Here is a 24,135-nt window from a genome sequence, read left to right on the forward strand (position 1 = left end):
GAACTTATTCTCACTCACAAATTTCCTCTGAGGACACTGTCGTTTGAGAGTCCACCAGAAGCGGCTAGGCTGATGATTCTGTGGGGATGGGGAAGAGATCTGGTAGTTGTTACGTTGGTAACACTGAAGGTTATGGTCACCAGGTATTATTGTAGTTCATGTGTGAACGTCATGTTGATTTTGGTAGAAAATAGTAGACGTCATGAAAATCCACTTTATACAGTGTGTTCGTGTTTCCTGTCATAAATGTCGCCCCGAAAACTCTACTCTCTAGATTAATTAAGCTTTAATCATTCGTTTTTTTGATAACCGTGCACATTATTTTGTCTGTGACGTCGTTCAAATTTGATTTGACTTTCCATATACATGTATATGGATGCTGGTCGACCAGTTACACTTCGCTTGGCGTCACCAGCCTACTACAAACGTCACAATAAGTAATAGGAGACACAAAATTACAAATTGCCAGTGTCATTTCAATATCTATATTTGGCCGAGCCATATCCCGTTATCTGACAGTGAAGCGACTTTCGTCCGGACTTTTTCCACCGTTCGACGTTACACTTTCAACGCATCTCTGACCACCAGCGACCTGTGAACGGTACCGCCCCTGCCCCTCGTCATTAATATTATACTATCGCAACAACTTGGTTCTTTGATTGCTTTCGATACCCAGAGAGTCGCGTTTATAACTGTCAATCGATCAAAGGGGTACTTATTACTGGGCCACCTGGTAGCAGGTGCGAGATGTGTTTGCGATTGCTGTATTCTGGTTTTTATCGTGTTTTTTGGTTTTTATTTCTTTAATCGATCGGTTTTGTACTTGAGATTGAGTGTATTAAAAAAAGCAAAATGATTTAAATTTGGCTGTTGGAGTTCGTAAAATGTCTGAAAGCACGTGTTAATTAAGCGTAAAGTGTTTTTGCAACTCACGTAGTTTAAAGTATTTTTCTTTTCATGATAAAAGTATATTTTCGACGTATTGATATTATATTTTTACTAGTCATATGTATTAATTATTTTTACCACTGTGCGTAAAAAGGGTCTTTACGTAACTGAAAACTGTACTATGCGTAATTGGATATTTACGTAGCAACTCACGCAGCAGTAACTTGGTCTTGGACAAACTAGGTAGTCTTACAACTGTCAATGGAAGAATACTGGAGAGAATACATGGGAGTGCTGTTCGAAGAAGAGCAACAGGCAGAAACCATTATCCATGCTGATGCAGGCCCAGAAATAGCACTCGATGAAACAAAGCACGCAGTAACACGACTAAAAGATAACAAAGTAACCAGACCGGACAACGTTCAGGTGGAAACTTTTGGGAGACACCCAACTTAAACTACAGAAAGGATTACTCAATAAAATATATGAAACGGGAGAATTGCCTAGAGATTGGCTGATTTACACGTTCCTTCCTAAGAAAACAAATGCTACTAGCTGCTCTGACTACCGAATTATTAGCTTGATGAGTCATGCACTGAAAATCATACTTAAGGTCATCCACTCTCGTATATGTATAGAATGCTAGAAGAAGATATGAGCAAGATTCAGTTCGGATATTCAGAAGTGGAATAGGAACGCTAGAAGCTCTATTTTGAGAAGACATCTTATAAGGTGCAACACTACAAATGATTTCAAATATTAATGGCATCTGGTATCGATAACAAAAACTTGCGCCTCGATAACTAATTTGTATTTACACCAGAGAGCCACTGTGCGTATGCACTTTCCAAGAATTTACAGTAAATGCATACCATTTGTGATGAAACAGAAGAAGACTTTAAGATCAATAGAAATACCGTCAATAATTTAAGGTATGCTGACGATACAGTTCTCATAGTAGATGGTGCTGAGGGATGATTAGAGGAATTAATAGTGGAGGTATGTGACCTATATGATATGAGGCTTAACTGCAAGAAGACCAAAATTCTTATAAGTAGTAAAAACGATGAGGCGCAGTACCACGAGTTTCGCATGCTCTTACTTTGACGCACTCATATCCGGACAAAAAATTATCAAATTCTGCAAGTAGAAAAACATACTAAAATGTATATACACTACAATCCAATTACTTACTCCAAATATTTCTTTGAAAACGCATCTTAAGGGTAATAGAGATATTTTCACTTCTTTTTCCACCTGAAAATATTTTATAAACCCAAAAATGAGCTGCTATTTGCCTTTACTGTAGACACTTTCAATGACCCTGATCCAATATGAACCTTCACAAATTCAAGGATTCGTTAAGAACATACGTCAATGACGTCAAATTTTCGTCTCACTCACGTTACAAATAATAGAAAAGGAATGGTAATTGTTACGTTACTGCTACTACCTGGGACTGACAGTTAATTCAGTTGGCTACTATATGATTTTGCAGAGAGGAAAACTAAAGTGAAATGAAAACACTTGACGTCCCTACAGGAAAAAAATGAACCGTGACCGATGACCTCGACTAATCGGCCGGTCGTTTCTTCTTCAGTGGTTTTTTTCTGGTCTTAACGGGTCCCATCCGGTGGTCAACGGAGGCGGCCGAATTCCCCAAGAGATGACTTCCCGATAACGTCCGGAGATGCCGACTTGAACCTGAAGAAGGCCGAAAGCGAATTGGAGATGGTTCTCTGGTGATTGAAACTATGTTCATTGTTTCTTCTGAAAAACTTGCAGAATACACAATCTCCGACATTTACAGTAAACGAAAGCATTAATCCACCAGCCAATCGATCTCGTCCGGTGACCTTTCTTTGGATACTTCGATAGCACCGCTAAAGGACAAAAAAACGCTCAGTCAATTAGTCTAATTCGTTCGACAGGGACAGAGTGCCAACCGCGCCTGTCGGGTAAGAAAAGGATAGCAAATTAAAAGTGGATGACTTTAATAAAAGAGAATGGCAAAGGAAAAAACGCGACAGCGGCGTGGATTAACAGTAGCTTATTGGTAGAGCGGCAGTAAGAGGTAGACGGGTTCAAAGAAGAAAAGGTTGTGTCTTATAATTGGGAACAGGATCGGACTGGCTGTCATTCATTCAAATTTGCAATTTTTATCAATTATTTGTTTAATTTAAATATAACTAATACATATTACGTTATTCTTACAGAACTAAGGTTACCACAAAAGAAAATGCATAAATAATGTCTGTCTGAAAAAGGACATCTGTTTTTGCCATTATCATTTGAGTCGAGTCATTAAGAAGACCAAATACATGATTGTTACTAAAACTGAACTGCCAAATGAGGATCTGTATGTGATAGGCGAAAAGCTGGAAAGAGTCTGGACAAGTGTCAACTGTTCTGTGGATTATTGTTCAGAAATAAGGATTCGCATTGAGAAGGCCCGTGCATTCATGGGTATCAAGAAGCTGAACTAAAAAGTCGTATGCTCAAATGCTATGTACTTCCCGTCCTTCTGTATGGTGTGGAAGCTTGGACCCTGAACGTATATTGCGAGCGAAAATGGGAAGCCTTCGAAATGTGGACATACCGCAGGATGTTGAGAATACCATGGACATCCTAAGAAGAACGGAGAAGAAGAAACATGAAGTTAAAAATAGAAAACTGCAATATCTCGGACGCGTTATGAGAGGCCAAAGGCATGAGATTCTGCAACTCATAATCCAGGAAAAGATCATGGGAAAGAGGTCTGGTGGAAGAAGAGGAATATCCTGGCTTGAGAACTTATGGGGATGATTTGGCGTCACGTCCTCCAACCTATTCAAAGCCGCAGTTTCCAAAGTAAGGATAGCAATGATGATAGCCAACCTCAGACATGGAGATGGTACATGGAGAAGAAGATTTAAGTGATTTCCACCGTTAATACAACTTTTTCGAACAGTTTCAACTTTCTTTATTTCTTTAAACTTAACCTTTTTCTTCTAATTCATCATATAGCCCGTTTGAAGGTTGGTTACAGTCATTATTGCTATTTTGCTTTTAGGAAATATGAAATTAATTAGGTCAGATAACGTGACATTAAAGCCAAGATAGACTTTCTCTCCCAATGGAAATTCCCTTCACAATTTTACCCTGATGTGTTTTTATTGCATCTCTTTTCATATAGTTTCTTCTTTATTCTCTAAATTTTCATCAAATATAATCATGAGTTGCTCTGAAAAACAATTTAGTTCTCTTAACCTTATTGATAATGGGTCGGCAGGCTCTATTTAAATTAGTTTAATTTAAGTCTAGTTACATAAACAATACTAGTTTAGTTGTTGTGCAATATTTGGTGACTCATCTCTATGAGTTAGAATGTAAACTTATAGAGTTTTGTTTTTAAAAATACTATTCATACATATTCCCATGAGTGTTTTCAAATAACTTCTTCCAATTTAAACAATGCCTATACATAATATCAAGTGAAGCAACTCTCAACAAACAGCTAAATTTAAAATCAAATGTTCTATAATTAACATTTTGTTCATATTCTAAGTACATTGCTTACATAGATAATGAATACGTGACTTTTCTCTTCTTAGAAGCATTATATTATACTACAACGGAAAGGCAGGATGTTAGTGTGCTAAAGCAGTATGCGTACAGTGGTGGATGAACGCACAACCAACATTTCTGGACACTTTCTGTTTCATTCGATAAATAATAGTAATCGATATTGATAGAAATAATGATAAAGCAATTTATTTTTTATTAGGATTTTATATCAGCGATTAGAAACTAAAGATTATACATATAATTTTGACTAACATTATTTACTTGATTAATTTAAGGAAGAATCAATAGTTATCATACATCTGTACATAAGTATTGTATGATATTGAGGAAAATTGAGTCAGAACTAACCAAGAATTTACTAAATTAGTAGTTGTCAGAGATTACCAGATAGAACTAATTTAAACTTGGCCTAATATGCAAACACTAGATGTTTTCGCAAAAACTTTGTCACCTCTCTCAACTCTGAAAATATTTGTGTGTTTGGCACTACTAAATGTTTTATAATAATCTCCATTGCCCAATTGTAAAAGCATTAAGGTACTACCAATCAGAACAACAACTTTTCCTTTCTCTAAACATTCGTGCTGTTTCGAATTTTTTCAAAGAACTGTTGAGTTAAATCTTCTAGCTGTATCTGTAATTGGTGTTTTTCCTCATTCCGGACATTTAAAACTATTTAGATTTGTTAAATCTGGAAGCCAAACCATCACACAACGTTTTCTACAGTTTACCTCACAGAAAATTTTGATTTAGCTACCATGACAAGTGCAAATTCACCAAATATCATAAAGGTCATTTTTAATATAACATCTCCAAAGAGTTTTTTGAAATCCTTTAGATGACTGGATCCTCGACTGGATCGTTTCGTGACCAAAATTTCTAGTCATCCTTTACAGAATATTTTAGCATGGAAAAACTGAGTTCAATATGTTGATGAGTTCTAGGTTCTGTAAGAGGCAATCCATCAGAAAAAAAAATCAATTCCTCACTCCTATTGAGCATTGAGGCTTATGGTACCTGTTCTTGGTCCGTATTCTTGAAGTGATGGGAGAGAGAATTACCAAGAGAAAAGTATGCAGAATGTGACTGAAACCTGCCATTGTCAGTTTTTTCACTAACATTCTAACAAATTTTATCTTGACAGTCCTGCTCCTTGCTTTTAAGAATTAGGGCACCGATGATGATGATTAATAGGCATTTCCACTTGCTATTCATGTCAATCAGATCTGTTCTCTGTGAGGGATAGATATTGTTATTGAAAACTGGACAACTGTGTTACCAAATTGATTTCAACAAATTTGCTTCAACAACACTTTTTGTAAAATACACAACAGTTTCTTAGGACAAAATAATAAATAATTTTGTTCTCTACATACAATTCTTTCTACAAATCGTTGATTGAAAGAAAATGAGCGGAAGCAGCATTGGGCTGATGTTTTACAATCAGATAAATATTAAGTCATCTATCACAAATAGTTTGGTAACTTTAGTTGATAAAACTTTTTTTATTCCGGTCCTGTATGTACGTTCTACGCTAGCAAGATCCAAGAATGAACCATTGGTACCGTCCCACCCCGTCAGGTGACCCGTGGCATGGTACCGCCTGCCCCACCACCGAAATCAGAGCACACTGCGACCCCAGCGAGGCCTTGGCACCTCGCGCACCTGCCGCCTTTGATAAGTCGCTCAGTACAATTGCGGTACGTCGCGGACGAACAGTCGACGATCGCGATACGCGGACCAATCAGAGATAGGGAAGAAGTCGTACTTTCGTACCGGCCGATGCTCGATTGTTGTCAAAAGGGTGGATTGACTTTTGTTTTGGTGCGATACATTTTTTTTGCGTGCTTCGTGATTGGTTTTTGATTTGACTGGAGAATTTCAGTTTTTTTGATATCTACAAAAAACAACTTGTGAGTTTCAAAACTCTGTACATTCGCATAATAGGTGTTGATGAGTTTGATAGTGTTTTGTATGATTTGAAAGTTTATAATTTAAATTTTAAATGTCTCGAAATGTTGGGCATCGTTTACATTGTTTACCATGATATAACAACACCTGAGGTGCTATTATGTTTTTTTCCGAGAGGAGTAACATTGAAAATGTTTTTAAATGAATTTATAATTGGTATTAAGCAGATTTGAAATTTTTTCTTTCAGTTAATCTGTGTTTTTTCCAGATCACGCAAATCATAAATTAGTGTATTGATTGTGTTTCGCTAATACACCAAACTGGCATAAAGCGGTCGTGCATTTGACTTCCTTTCGATAAGATAACAAATAATCAACCAAAATGTTTAATTATTAAAATTGCATAATTAAATGCTAAACAAAACCGACTTGGTATAACCCCGCCCTGCATACTGTAAATAATAACTGTATTAGTATTTTCCGAAATTGTAATTATACCTTTGTCAAAATTACACTTTAGTGCTAACATTGACCTGTCGTGATTTTCCTCGAGTCTACCACCATAAGTTTGCATTTTGATTTACACACAATTAACAAAACAACGATAAATAAATTTATAAATAAAATTGTATTGAATTGTAAGACAGGCAATGACAATGGAAAATTTAGCAAATACATTAAAATTATCGAAAACTTTACTTTACCATACCAAGTGATGATGATTCTAAAACAGTTCATTTAAAATGTAATAAATGTAGTAATCCTGTGTATATGTTTGAAAGAAAGATTTTTATTTTATTAAATAGAGGATCAATAGCTGAACGTTAACCAACTACCTATACAAACTTTGACAAAGAAAAGATGAGGTAACTTAAAAAAGACATTTCCTATAAACAAATACCTATACAGTTCGAATTGCATAATTTTTTTTAATAAAATGCAGGATTTTACAGTTTCATATTTTTAAATTAGTCAAATGTAAACTAAAGGTAAAAAGCTCGCTCAGTTACTCAAAATGTCCTCTTTCTGTGGATATATGCATCACAACGACAAACTCAACAAATTCTGCGCCAAATTAAGAGAAAACTCTGAAGTCCTCTAATGCGTTAAGTAATTTAATTCAATCATTACTAATAATAAACCCATGAAAAAAAACTAGAATTACATAATTTTTTTTGTTCTTGAAGTAAAGACTAATTTATAAAAACAAATTCTATGCACATGTTCGGTTGATATAGTAAAATTAACAACAAAATACATATGTTTGATGTCTGAGAGCAATTATTAACCAAAAATATATTAGATAATTTCTAGTGATTTTTTACTTAACTGGAATAGAATTTTTCTAAAATTACAACAAGAACCTCAGAAATTTATTTGCTATAAAATTTCCTGTTAAATTTTAACGTTTCCTTACTTCATTTCCTCACTATTTTTGTTCTCGAAATATAGACTTTTCCGCCCTAGTGCGTAAAGAAATCATTTACCCGCGCTAGGATGGGAAAATTAAATTATGTTATTTTATGTATCATATTCAAAATTATTATTCCATATAATAATTGTTTTTTATTATGAATATTAGTAACAAGTAGATTCATCACATCAATAATCCATCTATAGTAATCAAGTTTGTAGGTTATAATCAGTTTTATTTTTGTACTTTTGCCGTTATACTTTAATTACATACATAATAAGAATATGTATGAACTTGTCATCAATTCATACAACTTTATGATTTTCTTTTGTTTCTCATCTTGTCAAAACAGATTTTTGACGTCATTCCAATTTAGTTTGATTTTCCATATGGAGGTATTTAGCCTGTCACATGCATTTTTTCAATTACTTATTTTTGCTTTTTTCAAAAGGTACTCATTTCTGAACGTTTTACTTTCTTAAAGATGTTACATTGTAAACCTGCTTTTATAGCGCCTTTTCTAATTAATTGCACTCAACATTGTCACATGGTTACTAATAATCATTAGGAGACAGGAAAACATACGAGCTGACATCTTAATCTACATAGATATGCACTAATACGTTGATCGAGAAAATATTAGGTACCATGTGTACCTGGTAGCTAGACTTCTGCAAAATACAAATTAAGCTTGAATTATGTACCTACTAGTACTTCTATGTACTTTACGTACCGTAAAGTTCTAGGCTTAAAATTGTCCAAACACTACTTATAGCTTTTCACCAGCATGAATAACTTTTTAATTTTTGAGAATAGCATGTTTAATCAAATTATTTAATGACTTATTCATACATTTTGTCTGTAAAAAAATTGAACAGTAAATAAACAAGTTTTGTGTAACAAACTTCATGCAGTCATTTTTGAAGTGTTTTAAACTAAAATTGATTTTACACAAATGGGGTTCTCCAAGTTTCTGAATTATAAGGCATTATTTGTATATTTCAAGACATCTTGTGGTATATTCTTTGGCATTTTGACAAAAGTAAAGCAATTTACAAGGTAATTTTTCGATACTTTTATGAATATTGTTAGAACTAATTTCCTTACCATAAACTGTTTTTAGATGTCCTTAAGATTGAATTATTTCATTGTAGAGGAAACATAAACTTCTTCATGCAAAATTACATGGATTTTACCATTTTTGTTCATCCCATAAGGTTTGAACTACTTTTTAGAGGAAGCGGATTTTTTATACAAGTTATTAGCATGTACATCACTAGAAAAATAATAGAAGTGATAATAAGCAATTTTGTACGAAAAAGGACTGCTTTATAGACAAAATCATAAAATATTGGTTGTTAGGTCAAGCAACAAATTTTTTATTAAATTTTTAAAACAATCCCTTCTACAATCTCTATATTGACATTTCTGGAAGAAACCAGATGTAATAACTGAAATCAAAAACGTCACAAAATTTGTATTTTTTATAAGAAATATCCATATCTTTTCTAAACTTTATAACATCAATTTAAGATAAGTAATTTCTATTACTCTCTTCAGATTATACCATTGCATTTTTGTACTGATTTTCAATACTGTTTTGTTAGGTTTATTTTTCAAATATTTAATTAGAGTATTTGCTTGGTTTTTGTGTGCATTTTAAAAATATGTACTGAAAAGTTTTCTGCTTTTCAGAAACCTTTTTGATAAACAAAGTAGCTTCCAATAATGACATGTTTTTATAATTGCCATGACAGGACATAATAAACAAGAGGCAGATTGTTGAACTAGTTGCAGCTGATATAATGAATTCATATTTTCAATGTATTTCACTTTATTATGTCAAAAAAATAATCTAATAAAGCAGATATATAACAATCTTTATTGTCTACACGAAAAAAGGCTATCGCGAAGCAAATACCGATATTTGCAAGAATAGCTTGATTAATCAATGTTTTGTGATTTTATTTTGCTGTGATAAGGTATTAAGACTATTATTTCAATTAAATATTTTTAAAAATAAAAAGATGCAAGAATTAAATTATACCTATGTATTTTGGTACATTTGGTGAATTTGAGGTTGTATTTAGACGCCTTATGACACCTTATCAATGCCTCAAATATGTGAAAAATTAAAGGCATGAGGTATTTTGATTTTATTTTGAGGTATTTTAAAGTAATTTGAAGCATTTTAGTCCAGTTTCAGGTATTTTTTGGGACTTTGAACAATAATATATAAAGGTATTATGAGATCTTAAAGTTGTTTAAAGGCATTTAAAGGTATTTTGACTTAAAACTTCTGTGGGTACCCCTGTAAGTGATATCTAACAATATTATCTTCTTCTGTTATTTACTGGTTGGTTCATTCTCATATAACACAAAGCTTAAGTTTACAAGTGAACATTAAATGTGACGTGTTCCTTCAGTAATTACCATACTAAAGGTGATAATAATACGAATCGAGAGCTTTCAAGTAACATGCAACAACATTATCCAGGTACAATAATTCGGATATGCCTATCCAATTAAACTTATAATATAACGTGACTCGACTTGATAAAACACCTTAAATCTTCGTCACGGCTACACGTCTAGCGAGCTATAATTTGGTTCAAATTAACCATAAAAACTTGGCAATTTGAACTCTAGTTCCCATCAAAAGGCAATTAGTACGACCAGAAAAATTAACCTTTAACAGGCCGGGGTCGTCTTTTTTCACGCATAACGATTAACCTTTATCAACAGGTTGTTGGAATTTTTTTAAACGTCGAGCTTGAAATACTAGAGAACATCAACAGCACCTTTTATGTGAATTTACTATTTGAATGTTGGCGTTATGCTGATTTTTGGTTCGTTTTATTTCAGATTTCAGCCGCAAAAGTGTTGTATTTAGGTTTAGTTGGAATGACCGAAAAACCTGAGCATTGTAAAGGACTTAGAGCTTTGTCACTGATGAGTGAATAAGTGTTTAAGAACTTTTGTCATCATCATGGACACCGAAAGCCCAGTTGTGTGGCCGGCTTGGTGCTACTCAGGTAAAATCTTCGATTTTGTTTTGGTTGTTCGGTGTTGGTGGTCGTGGAAATTACGCATGCAACAACAGTTTTAATACTTTATTCAGTGGGGGATCCAAAGAAATAAAAGCCGATATTCCAAAAACAGATAGAAATGTCAAGTTAAGCAATATGGTTAAATTCAAGTGTACAATTTGAGACCTAATTGATCTTCAAATCGATTTCCGGTGTGAAAAAGAACCTCATTGGAAAGCTCAACAAATTTTCTACAAAAGTCCACTAGTCGAAAAACTGAACATCTAATCATTTTTGAGCTATCAAAACAAATGTGTGCATTACGCAACCTGCATTCTACTGAATTCAAATAACCCAAATGGGGTGATTATGGCAATTTTGGAAAATACAGGTTGTCCTTCAGTCAGTGTTATTTTTTTACACAACATATTACTAGTTTTAGAATACTTTTAAAATACTAAACCATTACCAATGGGTACTACTTTACACAAAATTCTTACCATATAGTAATTTCAATCAGAGCAAGTGGAATCCGGTGTGAAAGTAATGCTACCACTTTTTCTGAAATGAAAAATATTGATTTTTACCATTTTCTTAGCAAAAAGCAATTTTTGGAGCGTAACTCCCTTATTAAAGTCAATATTGAATTTTGTTACAGTAGGACAAAATTGTACCATCAACCTAAAGGTATTTGAACAGTAAAGAACAAACTTAAAAATTAAAAAATTTCTCATCTTTCAATTTCAGTCATATAACATAATAATATAAAATTTCAGTTATTTTCACAGACACAGTAGATGTAGTTTTTAAGATTACGTCCCTAGAGGGCGTCAAACCTGGAAACACATTTTGGAGCTTTTTTCTGATATCTGGAAATCGGCTAAAGATATTATTTGCAATCTGTATGTTGAAATTTGTAAAGTATTCAGGATCATGTATCTATCTTAATTGTAATCGTATTCATGCTACCACGTTTGTGGAGTTGCTCTCCATAATTTGTCTCCATTCTTCCCTGTTATCTCTGCCATCTTGTATATGCAGGCTAGACTTTGTGTGATGTTAGTGATGAGGTCCTATGAGGATCTAGTGGGGGATCTCCCTCGACGCTGCCCTCAACGGTTAGGTTTCCTCGTACTACGTGACCAAATAATTTCGCGATGTTTTAGCTACTATCGTTCTTAGTCTCTTTTCTGGGGATTCATCTGAGGTATTGATTCATTGGTTCTTCTTTGTGACAACGAGATGTTGCTTTGAGTGACCAGCATTCTGACCCATAGAGAAAGATTGAGAAGACCAGACTCCTTACCAGTCTCATTTTTGTTGCCAAAGAGATTTCATGACTTGTTTGTTAGTTTAGACATAGCTTCCTTTGCTAAGGAGCTTCTCCTTTTGATCTCTTCACTCAAAACGAGAAGCTCCTTAGAAAAGGAATCTATGACTAAACTAAATTTTATTAATAAAATGATACAAGTCCTAGCAAATGCAGAAATGAACGTTTTTGCTACAAATCAAGGTTGCTATGACGGTCATTAAAGTGTCAATAATGAAATTAATGGTAGTAGATGGTATCTACAAGCCACCTGCAGACTATCAGTTGATAATCTATAGGTCAATAATTGCTCAATTTATAGTACATAGTATTTTACACTACCCTCTGCTATATGCGACATTCAATACAATTATGGCAAAATGCCAAAATTTCAAGTAACATTAGACGATGCAACAATTTAATGAAAAGGTAAATGTTTGAAATAATACCATTCTATTACATTGTCACGTCATTCTATTTGATTTTGATTTGCTGCGTCTGTGAGCATCTTATCATCTTACCATCATCGAACTTAACTTTTGAAGACTGATGTCGTCTGTTGTAAGTACTAAGCAGCACTGTAATTGAAATATCCATTAATTAAACCTTGAGGCCAACTAGTTTAGAAATTTTAAAATTATTCATAGAAAAAGTGGGGAAAAACTGTATGAAAGAAATATCTAGTTTGCTAAAACGAATGTGACGTCATTCGACCTCTTCATCAGAAAGTCTAATATTTCATTTCTTGTGACCAGCTGTCAAGTGACGTCAACTCCTATCATCTGTCTGTCACTTATAAAGCTGTTCTTCATCTGTGTCACAAACATTTGATTTATAATGGTTCTCCGTACCGTTAATTTCTTACTTTTGTTAAGTTTTATATCTGTATACAGTGTGTTTATTACGTACTTCTTTGACCAATTATAAGCACACCACATACAGGGTGTCAAAGTTTTATTTATTTGTCCAGTTTTTTCTATATTGCACCTACAGTTTTTGAGATATTTAGATCAAATTTTGGAGCATAACTACTCTTTAGCAACTACATCGTTAAGCATGATAACCTGTTGTTATTTTTTAATTTATTTTTTTCTGTAGCCGTGGTCTTTTTTGTTTTGCCTCTGATGTTTCATTCCACAAAATCCAAATGTCTTGTTAAATGTAAAATTCTATTTCTCGTTTACTATTTCTATGTCTGTTGTCGTTATTGAGTTATTTGCAAAAGATATGTATAGAAATAATAACGTCCCAATTTTGGCTTTACAGTCATTAACTACAGGCTGCCACAAATTCGTGTCTAAGTATGCGGATCTCGAAAAAGGGTAAGAGATACAGAGTTGGTTAAATGGAGGCAAAGTTGCGGAATTTGGAGTTCAATCTTATGCCGTTTTAACATTTAAAAAAATCCGATCACTTCCGGAAGTACCCGAAAAAGTACGAAATTTCGGAAAAACATTTTTATTTTAATGTAAACTTATTTGATGAGGTAATTTAAATTTATTGGCACTGGGTCATTGCAACTTTTTTCCCTCTCAACCCTGACATCGTCACATTTGAAATCTGACTTTTCGGTTTTTGCCAGCCATCATCAACTTAATTTTTTTAAAGCAGATTTTTTAAAGCAGATTTCAGACAGAAAAATGTTTTCACACTTGGCGCATCACAGAAAGTGCTAGGGGATAAAAGAAAAAATACGCACTGTATAGAAAGCAGTTACCATGTTTGTTTTTCAAATTAGAGCTAAATATCTCAGAAACTGTACAGACTGCTATCTCTGTTCCTTTTCTATTACATGTAAACTGAGCGAAAAGGAAATTTGCTGTCATTAACGTATGTTATTTACACATTTTTAAATTCGTGACTGGTCGTCTGGTTGCAATGTGTCATCAGATCAACTGAATATGTTGATAAACCGGTGTCACGTGACAAACTGTCAAATGGTTTAATAGAAAGGAAGCTTAACTAATCTTAACAGAAGAAAGATAACTAATCTTAAGACATAAGTAAATTTTAATATGACATCACATTTAATGTCGTCACTACCACTTCTTCTGGCAAAGAGAGTATTGAAAACTGTTGGATATACAACATGATTGTAGCAATAAGTGAGATTTTTCATGATTTTCCCTCAACATCAATGGAATGGTACCGAATTAACATTTTGACAGTTTTTTGTCGATGTCGAAGGTGTGAGGTTGCTTATAATCACTTCTTTTACGCTCTAACTTTTTCAAAACTATCAAAACTGTCTTGTGTTCATGTGTTCATCTTTCAAATTGCAGAACCTCGCGATGTTCCAACCAAAAATAAATTGTACACAAAATCGAACGCACAAATGGCTCTGTAATACTCGTATACCTCTAAGCTTTCATGGTAGAAATAAAGCTTTTTACAACCTGGAGCTTTGGATCAATTTGACGTAACGTCTTTCCTGTTCTGAACGCCTTCTCCCCAATATCGGTTATGAGCCACCATTATTTCGTTCAAACGCAAATTATCTGCTTAACATCGTAAATCTTTTGCTTGAAAAAAGTTGAAACAGGAAACGAAAACCTTTTCCAATCTGTCGTTTTTTTTATAGACGCAACGGTCCAGATTAGCTCCAAGCTAATAACAGTATTAGGTGCCTACTTTATGTTACCGGTTAGGAACTAGAACGTAATTACGGGTTTGATATTATTTATATACCAAACAAAGTGATAAAACCGAACTATTGATAATAAATGGCAAACGGATTGAAGCCTTGCAGGTACGAAGCTGTTTACTGCCAGTGTGCAGTCTGTGTGATTTAAATGGGCGCCCATTGCTTAAAGACTTTTCATTTTCAAGACAACGTTATTAATGATTGAGTTGTTTAGGATTAGTTGAATTTAACGTGAATCATGTTTATTCGATTACGCGGAAATGTTAATTTTTCTTACAATGCACCACTGGAGATTTGCTTTCAACAGCAAGAGATAATTCGGTCTTTAATATTCCTTCGTTGAGATGCGATCGTGAATTCCTGTTATCGAGGAAACAAACAACGTACCCCGTCCTATTATCGATCTCGCCTATCGACCGATACGTGTATCCCATGTCAAATCCAATTGGCTACTAAATATTCCGAACGAGACGTCGCTACTTGCAGGAATTTATTGTGAACCCTGTCGAACGCCAGTGTCACGTCAACGATTCTTCTTCGAATGGACAAAGGTTACGTCGATGGTTGTGGACAAACGGATGGGACGACTTTTATTTATGTATATACACTTTATTTTTAAATTTAATTCCAACCGATTATTCTTTCAATATGATTTTGTAGTTACTAAAAATTACTTACTTTTACGTTCATCCACTTTTACCACAAAACACGTGCCCATTTTGGATATTCTCAACGTATACATTTTTTGTGGGATACAAGATATTGGTGATATTGTCAGCCTATTTTGAGGAAAAGTCTGTTTTAATTCTTACAAAACTTACCTAATACCAATACTACTACCTAATACCAATAAGTTGGTTTTTCTGCAAGGCTTTTGAATCCAGAATCTACAGTTTTTCCTTAGTTGCAACAGAAGTGAAATAAGCAGTTTCTCAGATATTTCCAAATGATTCCAGCGAATTAAGTTGGGAGAACGAGTGTCTATCCTATCCGCTATCCGTTTCTCTACCAACCTTTGAAAATGTTATTGAAATGGTGTGTTATACCAAATCTTGTCCGAATCTGTCTTTTCAAATTTTATCCAAATTGGTAATGTACTAATGCAGAATAAAATGAATATAGAAAAAATTTGGTTGGTTTTAGATTAAATGGTCGGTGAAATGGGTACCGCTTTAGCTACGCTTCTCGCGAAGGCAGTTTACCCGTGCGTCATCAATGCTGACGTCAGTAGAACCATATAAATCAAATCAAAATTTTGTAAAAAAACTATTTGCCTTCATAATGGAAAACGGCCTGCAGAAACCAAACTGCGCACAGAGTCTACTACTCAGTATCAATAAATCTAGGGCTATGATAAAGCAATTTCTATTAAAGTAATTTAAGGAATCACAATAAGTCTGTTGAAAACTAAAAATGGGTAATCAGAGCCGAAATAGTAGACTCTCTCACTGTTCTAAAGAGGTTAGAAATTAAATTTGAATAATAGCGGATAGACAATAATAATAGTAATGCTAATATCATAGTATTTACTGATTGTCTGAATCTGAACCAACAGCACAAAATTAAAAAAATACATACAGTGTGACCCATTTAGAATGGAAACACCCCTATAAAATTTTAGGTTATTAACCGATTTCAATGATTTTTTTTTTTTGAAATAATTAGGAATGAAATGTCTATTACGGGAGAAAATTTTAAATATTTATTTCAGTTTTCAGGTCATATTACGATACTTTTTCTTGATAGAAAATGGAGAATTTTTATTAGCGATTTTTTTATTGAAAAAATTACTACGCCACTGGATCTGTAGTGCTTTCAAATAGCTGTGACCAATTTTTTATTTTTTTTAGAAATTAATCAATTAATAATTAATAATAAACAAGTAAATAGTAACACCATTTCTATGGCAACAGTTGATGCAGGGTGTTCTTTTGTGACCGTTAGCTTAGAGGATTTTTGAATTTTAATTTGTCATAACTTTGTTATTAATGAATGGATTTTCATGAAATTTTGGTCACAGCTATTTGAAAGCACTATAGATCCAGTGGCGTAGTATTTTTTTCAATAAAAAAATCGCTAATAAAAATTCTCCATTTTCTATCAAGAAAAAAAAGTATCGTAATATGACCTGAAAACTGAAATAAATATTTAAAATTTTCTCCCGTAATAGACATTTCATTCCTAATTATTTCAAAAAAAAAATCATTGAAATCGGTTAATAACCTAAAATTTTATAGGGGTGTTTCCATACTAAATGGGTCACACTGTATAAATATTTTGATAAAAAATAATCGAAATGATGATGATTACTTTTTGAAAAAGTGTTGTAAAATCGTTCATTGCCATGCTAGTCGTGAATAATAGCTCTTATATTTCACATTACTAGTGTGACTATCTCATCAGATAAATTAGCAAAAAATAAAAACTAATTTCGAAAATTTTGTGCTTGTTCGGATGTCTACAAAAGTACTCGGAATTTTTCATTTTTAAAAGCGGCATTTTATTGAACTCCAAATTGCGCAACTTTTCCCCAATGTAACTTTTCTTGTATCTTTTCAAATAACCGAAATCCCCATGGTAAGACTCGAAAAATGGACATACTGTATAATGAATTACGGTTCTAGTCGTAGATGAAACAATTTATGTGAATCCTTTAAGTGTCAAAACAATTATTTTATGATATACAGGATGTTGCATCACGGAAACCGACCATAGGAAATCCCATGTAGATTTTAATATCTTCTAATATTATTTACAGTAGGTTTACCTGCTAAATTGTATAGTATAATACTTTTATAAAATATAATAAAAGGGACGTACTTGCAAAATATGAAAACATTTATTTAACCCTCCCTTAAGATATTTTGAAATATCGTATAAGCACAGATTAAGTTGTGTGTGACTGTCTGTATAGTATAGGTATAGGTTGTGCTAATGCCAAGAAAGGTTAGGTTAGGTTTGTTTGAGAAAGAGGTTAGGTTATGTCAATGGGGATTAAGGAAATTAGGTTTTGGGGTTGAAAATGGATGGATTGTTAAAAGGAACACGTGTAACAGATTGGAAAAGTTAATTTAGTTAATAAAATTATGTTGCTCCTTTGAAAACTAAGTTTATGAGTTCTTTCAACTGTTTTTTAAAACGACAAATTTTTTAAAAGACTGTTGGAAATTAAAAACTAGTGAAGATATGTATGTATGTATACAAGTCCACTGTAATCACTCAGGGCAGGATTCCAAACTAACAGAAATTAGAAATCAATATTTAGAATTAAAAATTATCTTAGGGATTATAGAAATATTTTCAAATTCTGCGAACAATTTTTAGACCATCTTACAAGTATTATCAAAATTCACAGTCAAACTTACTGAGGAGTTAATATGAGAGAATATAAAAACTGATATGGAATTTTCTATGGAGGGGCCCGTGATACAACACCTTGTATAACACAGTTTGCAAGCAAAACAAGTTTGGCAACTTCAAAATTGTTGAGTTTAATAAATTCTGGTCATATTTTAGGACTAACTCTAATATCTAAGCATGTAGAACAAATTTTCGTTGATTGAGGATTATGTATACATTTTCCCAGACATTTCCATATTTGTTTTACTAATACTTCCATCAAAATGGAAAGAATTGCCAGATTACTTACTACCAGAACTTTAGAAAATAATGCGGACGACACAGGTTAAACTAGCATTTTTTCCGATTTTTTTCTAAATAAAGACACTTTTCCTTCTTTCTTATTGTGGTGCTCTATCTCTCCAACTTCTAATGGTATATTAGAAAAAAAATCAGATAACAATTCTACAAAGCAATTAAAGTTAGTAACGAGTGATAAAGAAAGTAATTTCGAAATTTTGGTACGATTTTACGGTACGTTTGAATACTGTTTTGAGACTGCTGATACTGTCTGCAATATCAATAAGCGTAAGTTATATTGTGAATCAATTGTTCAACGATACCGGAAAACATAATATAACCTCAAATAAAAAATAAAACCGTTATTTTTTGGAGTTTTTTTGTATTTCCGAGCAGTTCAATTCTTTCAACACCTTTCATAACAAAGGCCTCCTAGTAATTTACCGTAAGTTAAGGGCCTTAGGTCGTCTTATATTAGGGGGTAATGTGGTAATATCGAAGTTTTAAAGCTACCTGAGCAGACAGAATAGACGACACAGAATATTTAGGGGTTAAGCACAGCTTAAGATAAATATCCTGTTGAAAAATAATGGGCCCATTGTGAATAACCTAAAAGTTCAAGACAAGGCATCATAAAATTATTGCGATTTTTGACATGTTTTCAACAATTTTAGTAAACCTTGACAAATTTAAATAACGACGGCATAATTTGCTATGTTACGGCCACTCGGTTGTAAACCTTTTTAAAATTTCTATTTCAGCATTGCGTTGTTAACCCTTATTGTCAAAAATTTTAGTCAAATCTAAGGATACCGCGTTTATTACAACTCGTTTGAAAATTTGCAAGGTAACGTTAATTTAACTCAAGGACATGATGCAAATCTGGATGAAATACGAATACATAGTTTTCAGTATTTTTCAATATTAGTAAAATTAAATAAATTCACAATAGTAAAATGACGTTTTTTTATTGACTGGACAGTGTAACATAAATATGTATAAAAAAAGAAGTAGGATGTCGAAGAAAAATCGAAAAAAACGAATTTTTTATTAAATTTCGAGTCAAGCAGTTTTTAACAAAATAAAAAATTGTATGCATTTTACAGCAAATCACATAAAATGTCTCAAAATTAAAACTAATGATAAACTCTATTCAATATCTCCCCTTGCAAAATGGTAATCAGCATAATTGATACCAACAGTTGATTAACAATTAGAACGAACTAAGCCAAAGCAAGTATTTCAATGTATTATGATTCATCACGTTCTTGGAAACATTCCAAGTGGGATCTATATTTAAAATGTGACAACCCATTTACTTAGAAATTGCCGAAACCTGTCAAAAACTAATATTTTGCAAATTATGAGCAGGTAATACCCATTTTACCTTGTCGTCTCAATACTTTGCAAATGCGCTAAGTGGTTGTCCTTCAAGAATATGGGTAAAGTTTTGAAAAATGTGGTTTGTAAAAAAAAAACACTTAAATGTGACAAAATTGATTTTAAAATAATTTGTATTTTGTAATTCCAAGATTTTTTACTTTCTTTAAATATCATAATTAATATATATTTGAAGACTTTCACAATATTGCTATTTTTCATATTTGATTCATTATAAAGTGCTTTTCAGATGAAAAGTTTTTACAAACATATTCTAAACTGCTTAGTTTTCTAAATACAGATTTAAATAAACTTATTATGTTGTCAAAGGAGATTCATTCGAATGTAAAAACTTATTTTTTTACAAATTCAAAGCCAGATATAAGAAAAATATACAATTATCATTTCAAATTAATTAACATTTTAAATTAGAATATTGTGATTTATGAAAATAATCGAAACAGTATAATAATTTTTAGTCATTTTTAACACCCTGTATTTTTCAAAGAATTTTGCATTGCATTTAGCCTTACTTTGTTATAAAAATTACTTTTTGTACTCTGTGTGCTGTAAAGTGCATTCGATTCCGTTCATTCGAGTTCTGAAATGTGGTAAAATTACTTTTTCGCACTGCAAAATCAGTTTACAATAATGACATTAACCACATGCGAAATAGGCAACACTAAATTTATATTTTCTCAATATACAATAATATAGTAATAATACCAATAATTAATATATAAGAACCGTTTCACATATCTGTATATTGAATCTGCCAAATACCTTTAATTGCTACTGACCACCTTCTTAAAAGTCCCAGAGCTATACATATAACGTTATGTTTTACTAGGCATTCTAGTAAAGACTTACAATAATAATATAACCATAATGTAAAATCAACAGCGGAAATAATATTATCAAAATATACCATATAAATCTTAATTTAAGTTTAAAATCCTTTTTTGTTTATTAAATTCAATTAAGGCATTTCAGCGATACAGGGCGTTGAAAATTACCAAAAATATTACTGTTTCGATGTTTTAATTTAAAGAATCACTTATTTTGGTGCACAAATTTTTTATTGCTTTTCAAATTGAATTTAAATTCTACTAATAAATAAACAATACTTGAAATTGTATTGGTCGATCATATTAATATTTTTTTAGGTATTATTGAAATGTGGTAGTATTAAACATAACATTAAACGATTTGATTTATGGATGTAATTATCAAAAGCATTATATCCGCGTTATTTATTACTAACTATGTATTATGTATGTGTATCAAGTAAAAGTAGCATTGAGATAGACAGCTATTAATACTGTAGGTAATTGATCTTAAACTTTTCTTTTTAATATGATGATTACGTATACTCTCTCTCTAAGCTCCAGAATCTCAAGTATCAATTTATTAACATATTATAAAAACAAACAAACGTACTTTAATCGACAAATTGGCTCGTGAAAGCTGTAGAATTGACGCTTAAAAAAAAGCCAGGCTGCTACAGCATTATCGTTACGTAACTTGACTGAAGCAGGAACCCGCAAGAAATAGTACTATTTGAACAAAATCTTCAAAAGAACGGGTTGCCACCAGGTGGTTTCTATATAATAATTTCAGTTCAAATACGGCGTAATTATTTAACAGCTGCGAGACGTCGTAATTCAGTGTGTTTTCGAGGTTTTTTTGCCACTTGAACAAAAATGTGGGATTTTGAGAACGGCATTAGGTATTTGTTTCCGTTTTGAATGGAACCTGTCGTAATATCTCCGTGGTAAATAGATACTCTTTATAGTTAAAATGCTCACTTAACCTTTACCATATTGTGCGCTCTACACGACCTTTGTAATTTACCTCGTAAATCTGAATACATTAGTTTTGGTTAACATTTAACCAAATCTGTTTTACATGTAATGCCACTGGCATGACAAAATAACATTAGTCGAGGCATATTCGTTAATAATCTAGTCTTTTCGTGAGCAACTCAAACTAAATTTAGTTGTTTTTTGGTTGAACAAATTTGGTAAAATCTTTGTTGGAATTTGTTTTTGATTTATCAATTATCATTTTTTGGAATATTATTATATTATTACAGTTATTATTACAGTTTCTGTATTTTTTAATACAGTGGAAGGTCAGAGTATGAAACAAAATTAGTTCCAAAGTGAATTCCAAACTTCAACTGCTTATTCAATCCGATCGATTTGAATTGACTAGTCTATCCTAAATATTAACAGAATTGAAACACTGAATCCGATTAAAACGCCACTTTTGAAATCAGATATACGGGATTGAATAATCCAGCATTTGACAACTGACGTTAACAAAGACAAGTTAATGAAGTAATCAAGACAGTAGTCATTTGGTTTAAGTTTTAAATTCCTGTTCAACGTTTTGTTCTTTTATATGGCTTTTATGAAAAGTTTGTCTGTTTGTGTTTTAAACATTCTGCTTTGTAATTTAGTAAATAACTCTCATGAAGTCATCTCAAATAAAAGAAAAGGTGTTCTATTTTGTGTTTTTTTTATTTTGTTGTTGTCTTGCTTTGGTTCCATCGGCTTGTCTATATCGATTGACCAATCCAATCAAAGCTAAATACGAATAAAACGGGATTCAACTTATGATTGTTCTATCCGCTTTAGTAATCGGATTAAGGTCACACGATATAAGTTTGTCAACTTAGAGTCAATGGGGTTTAACTAAAATATTTTAAAATTAAATTCTAACTTAGCTTTTTATAAGCTATTTGGCGACGATTCAAAACAAAAAAAAAGGATTAGGATAGGTCAAGTTGGAAGTTGCAAGCTATTTTGCTCTAAATTCGATATATCAGGTAGGTCTCTTAAATATGACAAATTTAAATTGTCATTTTTTTGACAACCGGACATGCTTTATTTGTCATTTATTTGACAAAATTTGTTTATAGTAACTGAAAATAGATTACAAAAATGTAAAAATCTACTGTATGTCCAGGATACACTTGAAGATAGATGTCTAAAAAGTAAGCTAGGAACCGTTTTGCTCTATCTTTAACCGTTCGCCTGCTACATCCTTCCAAATATTGAAAATTTAAACTTCTATTTTTTCTTGAATTTTGTCCATCTTTTGCGATTTTCACCGACTGACAGGAATATCACAGTCACATCACTCAACATACCAGTAATGGTATACCTTACTTTTTCAACACCATAAACAGTAAATAATTGCTGAATTAGATGAAACATAAAACATTGTAGATATGCACCACATCCTTCCATCCGTTTTGGCCTCTTCGTGTCTTCCACTTCTGTCGGTCTTGTGCTATTCACAACCAGCTTTGACTTACTTACGCGCCATATTGAACTTTTGCATACTTGAATTAAGCCTCTTCTTCTGATTATGATGATGTACCATATGTTATGGTTCCGTAATAACAAACATTTAGTTTTTACGATGAGCGCCATAAAAATAACATCTCAACAATCTTTCGTTCAGTTAAATGATGCTGGACTTGGTGTTAAAGTTGTTTTTTAACTTTAACATATTTCGAAAACTGAAGATCCAACTGCTTAATTATGTTTACAGAATGTTTTCCTCCAATTTTTGCATTTCATACATGCACTTTAAGTTTGTAATACGTATTTTCTAGCACTCTGTATATTTGGAAATATTATTTGAAGAATATAAACTGCTCGTCAAAAAGGGAACAGCAAAATTTTTGGTCATTTTTGAGCAGCTGTTTCTTGAAATTGATTCACTCGATTTTAATAATTTTTTTGTGGATTAAAAGGTATTTTCTTCCTCTTTCTAATGACTTAAATAACCTTATTAAAAGTTTTCACGGATCCGAGTATACAGGGTGTGACTGAGGTCTAGTCAAAAAATAAAAAATTTGGTAAAACGCCATTTCTCGCAATTTTTATTTATTTTTTTATTTCATTTTCAAAAGATCCTTAATCGCGTCTTGTGGTCAATATCGCTAGAAGTTTTCGCCAGTTTGGTGATTAAGGGCCGTTTACAAATTAGTTCAAAAATTAGCTTATTTTTAGTTTCCTTGTTTTTAATTTAACCATCACTTTTTATCTCTTTATTCAAATTCAACAATTTCTTTACATTTTTTGCTGAAGAAATACGAGATAAGCAAAATTAAAACTACCCAATTTAATTGAAAAGAAGTAGTTCATATTCCCACAGTGGAGTAGTGAGTGTAAGTGAAAGTAAAAACACAATGTCGATCTCCACAAAATTTATTAAAAAACTGTTATCTGGTATCTGCCCTGAAAAATTCTACTGAAATTGTTTACTCAGACCCTTGAAAACTTTCAACAAGATTATTTAGGTCACCAAAAAGAAGAAGAATATACCTTTTAATCCTC

General features: G+C 32.4%; 1 protein-coding gene across 3 annotated transcripts in view; it reads left to right on the plus strand.

Annotated features, from left to right (window-relative positions):
- Samuel (SAM-motif ubiquitously expressed punctatedly localized protein) overlaps positions 1-24,135 on the plus strand; it is a 118,482-nt gene that overhangs the window by 44,032 nt on the left and 50,315 nt on the right. The window contains exons 1-2 of one of the 3 annotated variants that reach the window (XM_081979541.1): positions 6,105-6,368; positions 10,645-10,814. The exons of the other annotated variants lie outside the window; for them this stretch is intronic. Of the exons in view, the coding sequence (XP_081835667.1) occupies positions 10,769-10,814 (46 nt within the window). The 5' untranslated portion in view covers positions 6,105-6,368; positions 10,645-10,768. Of the gene's footprint in view, positions 1-6,104; positions 6,369-10,644; positions 10,815-24,135 lie in introns of those variants that run through there. 3 annotated transcript variants of the gene reach the window in all.

The sequence above is a fragment of the Ips typographus genome, linkage group LG1, assembly GCF_016097725.1.
Source record: "Ips typographus isolate SLU linkage group LG1, UJ_Ityp_2.0, whole genome shotgun sequence".
NCBI lineage: Eukaryota > Metazoa > Arthropoda > Insecta > Coleoptera > Curculionidae > Ips > Ips typographus.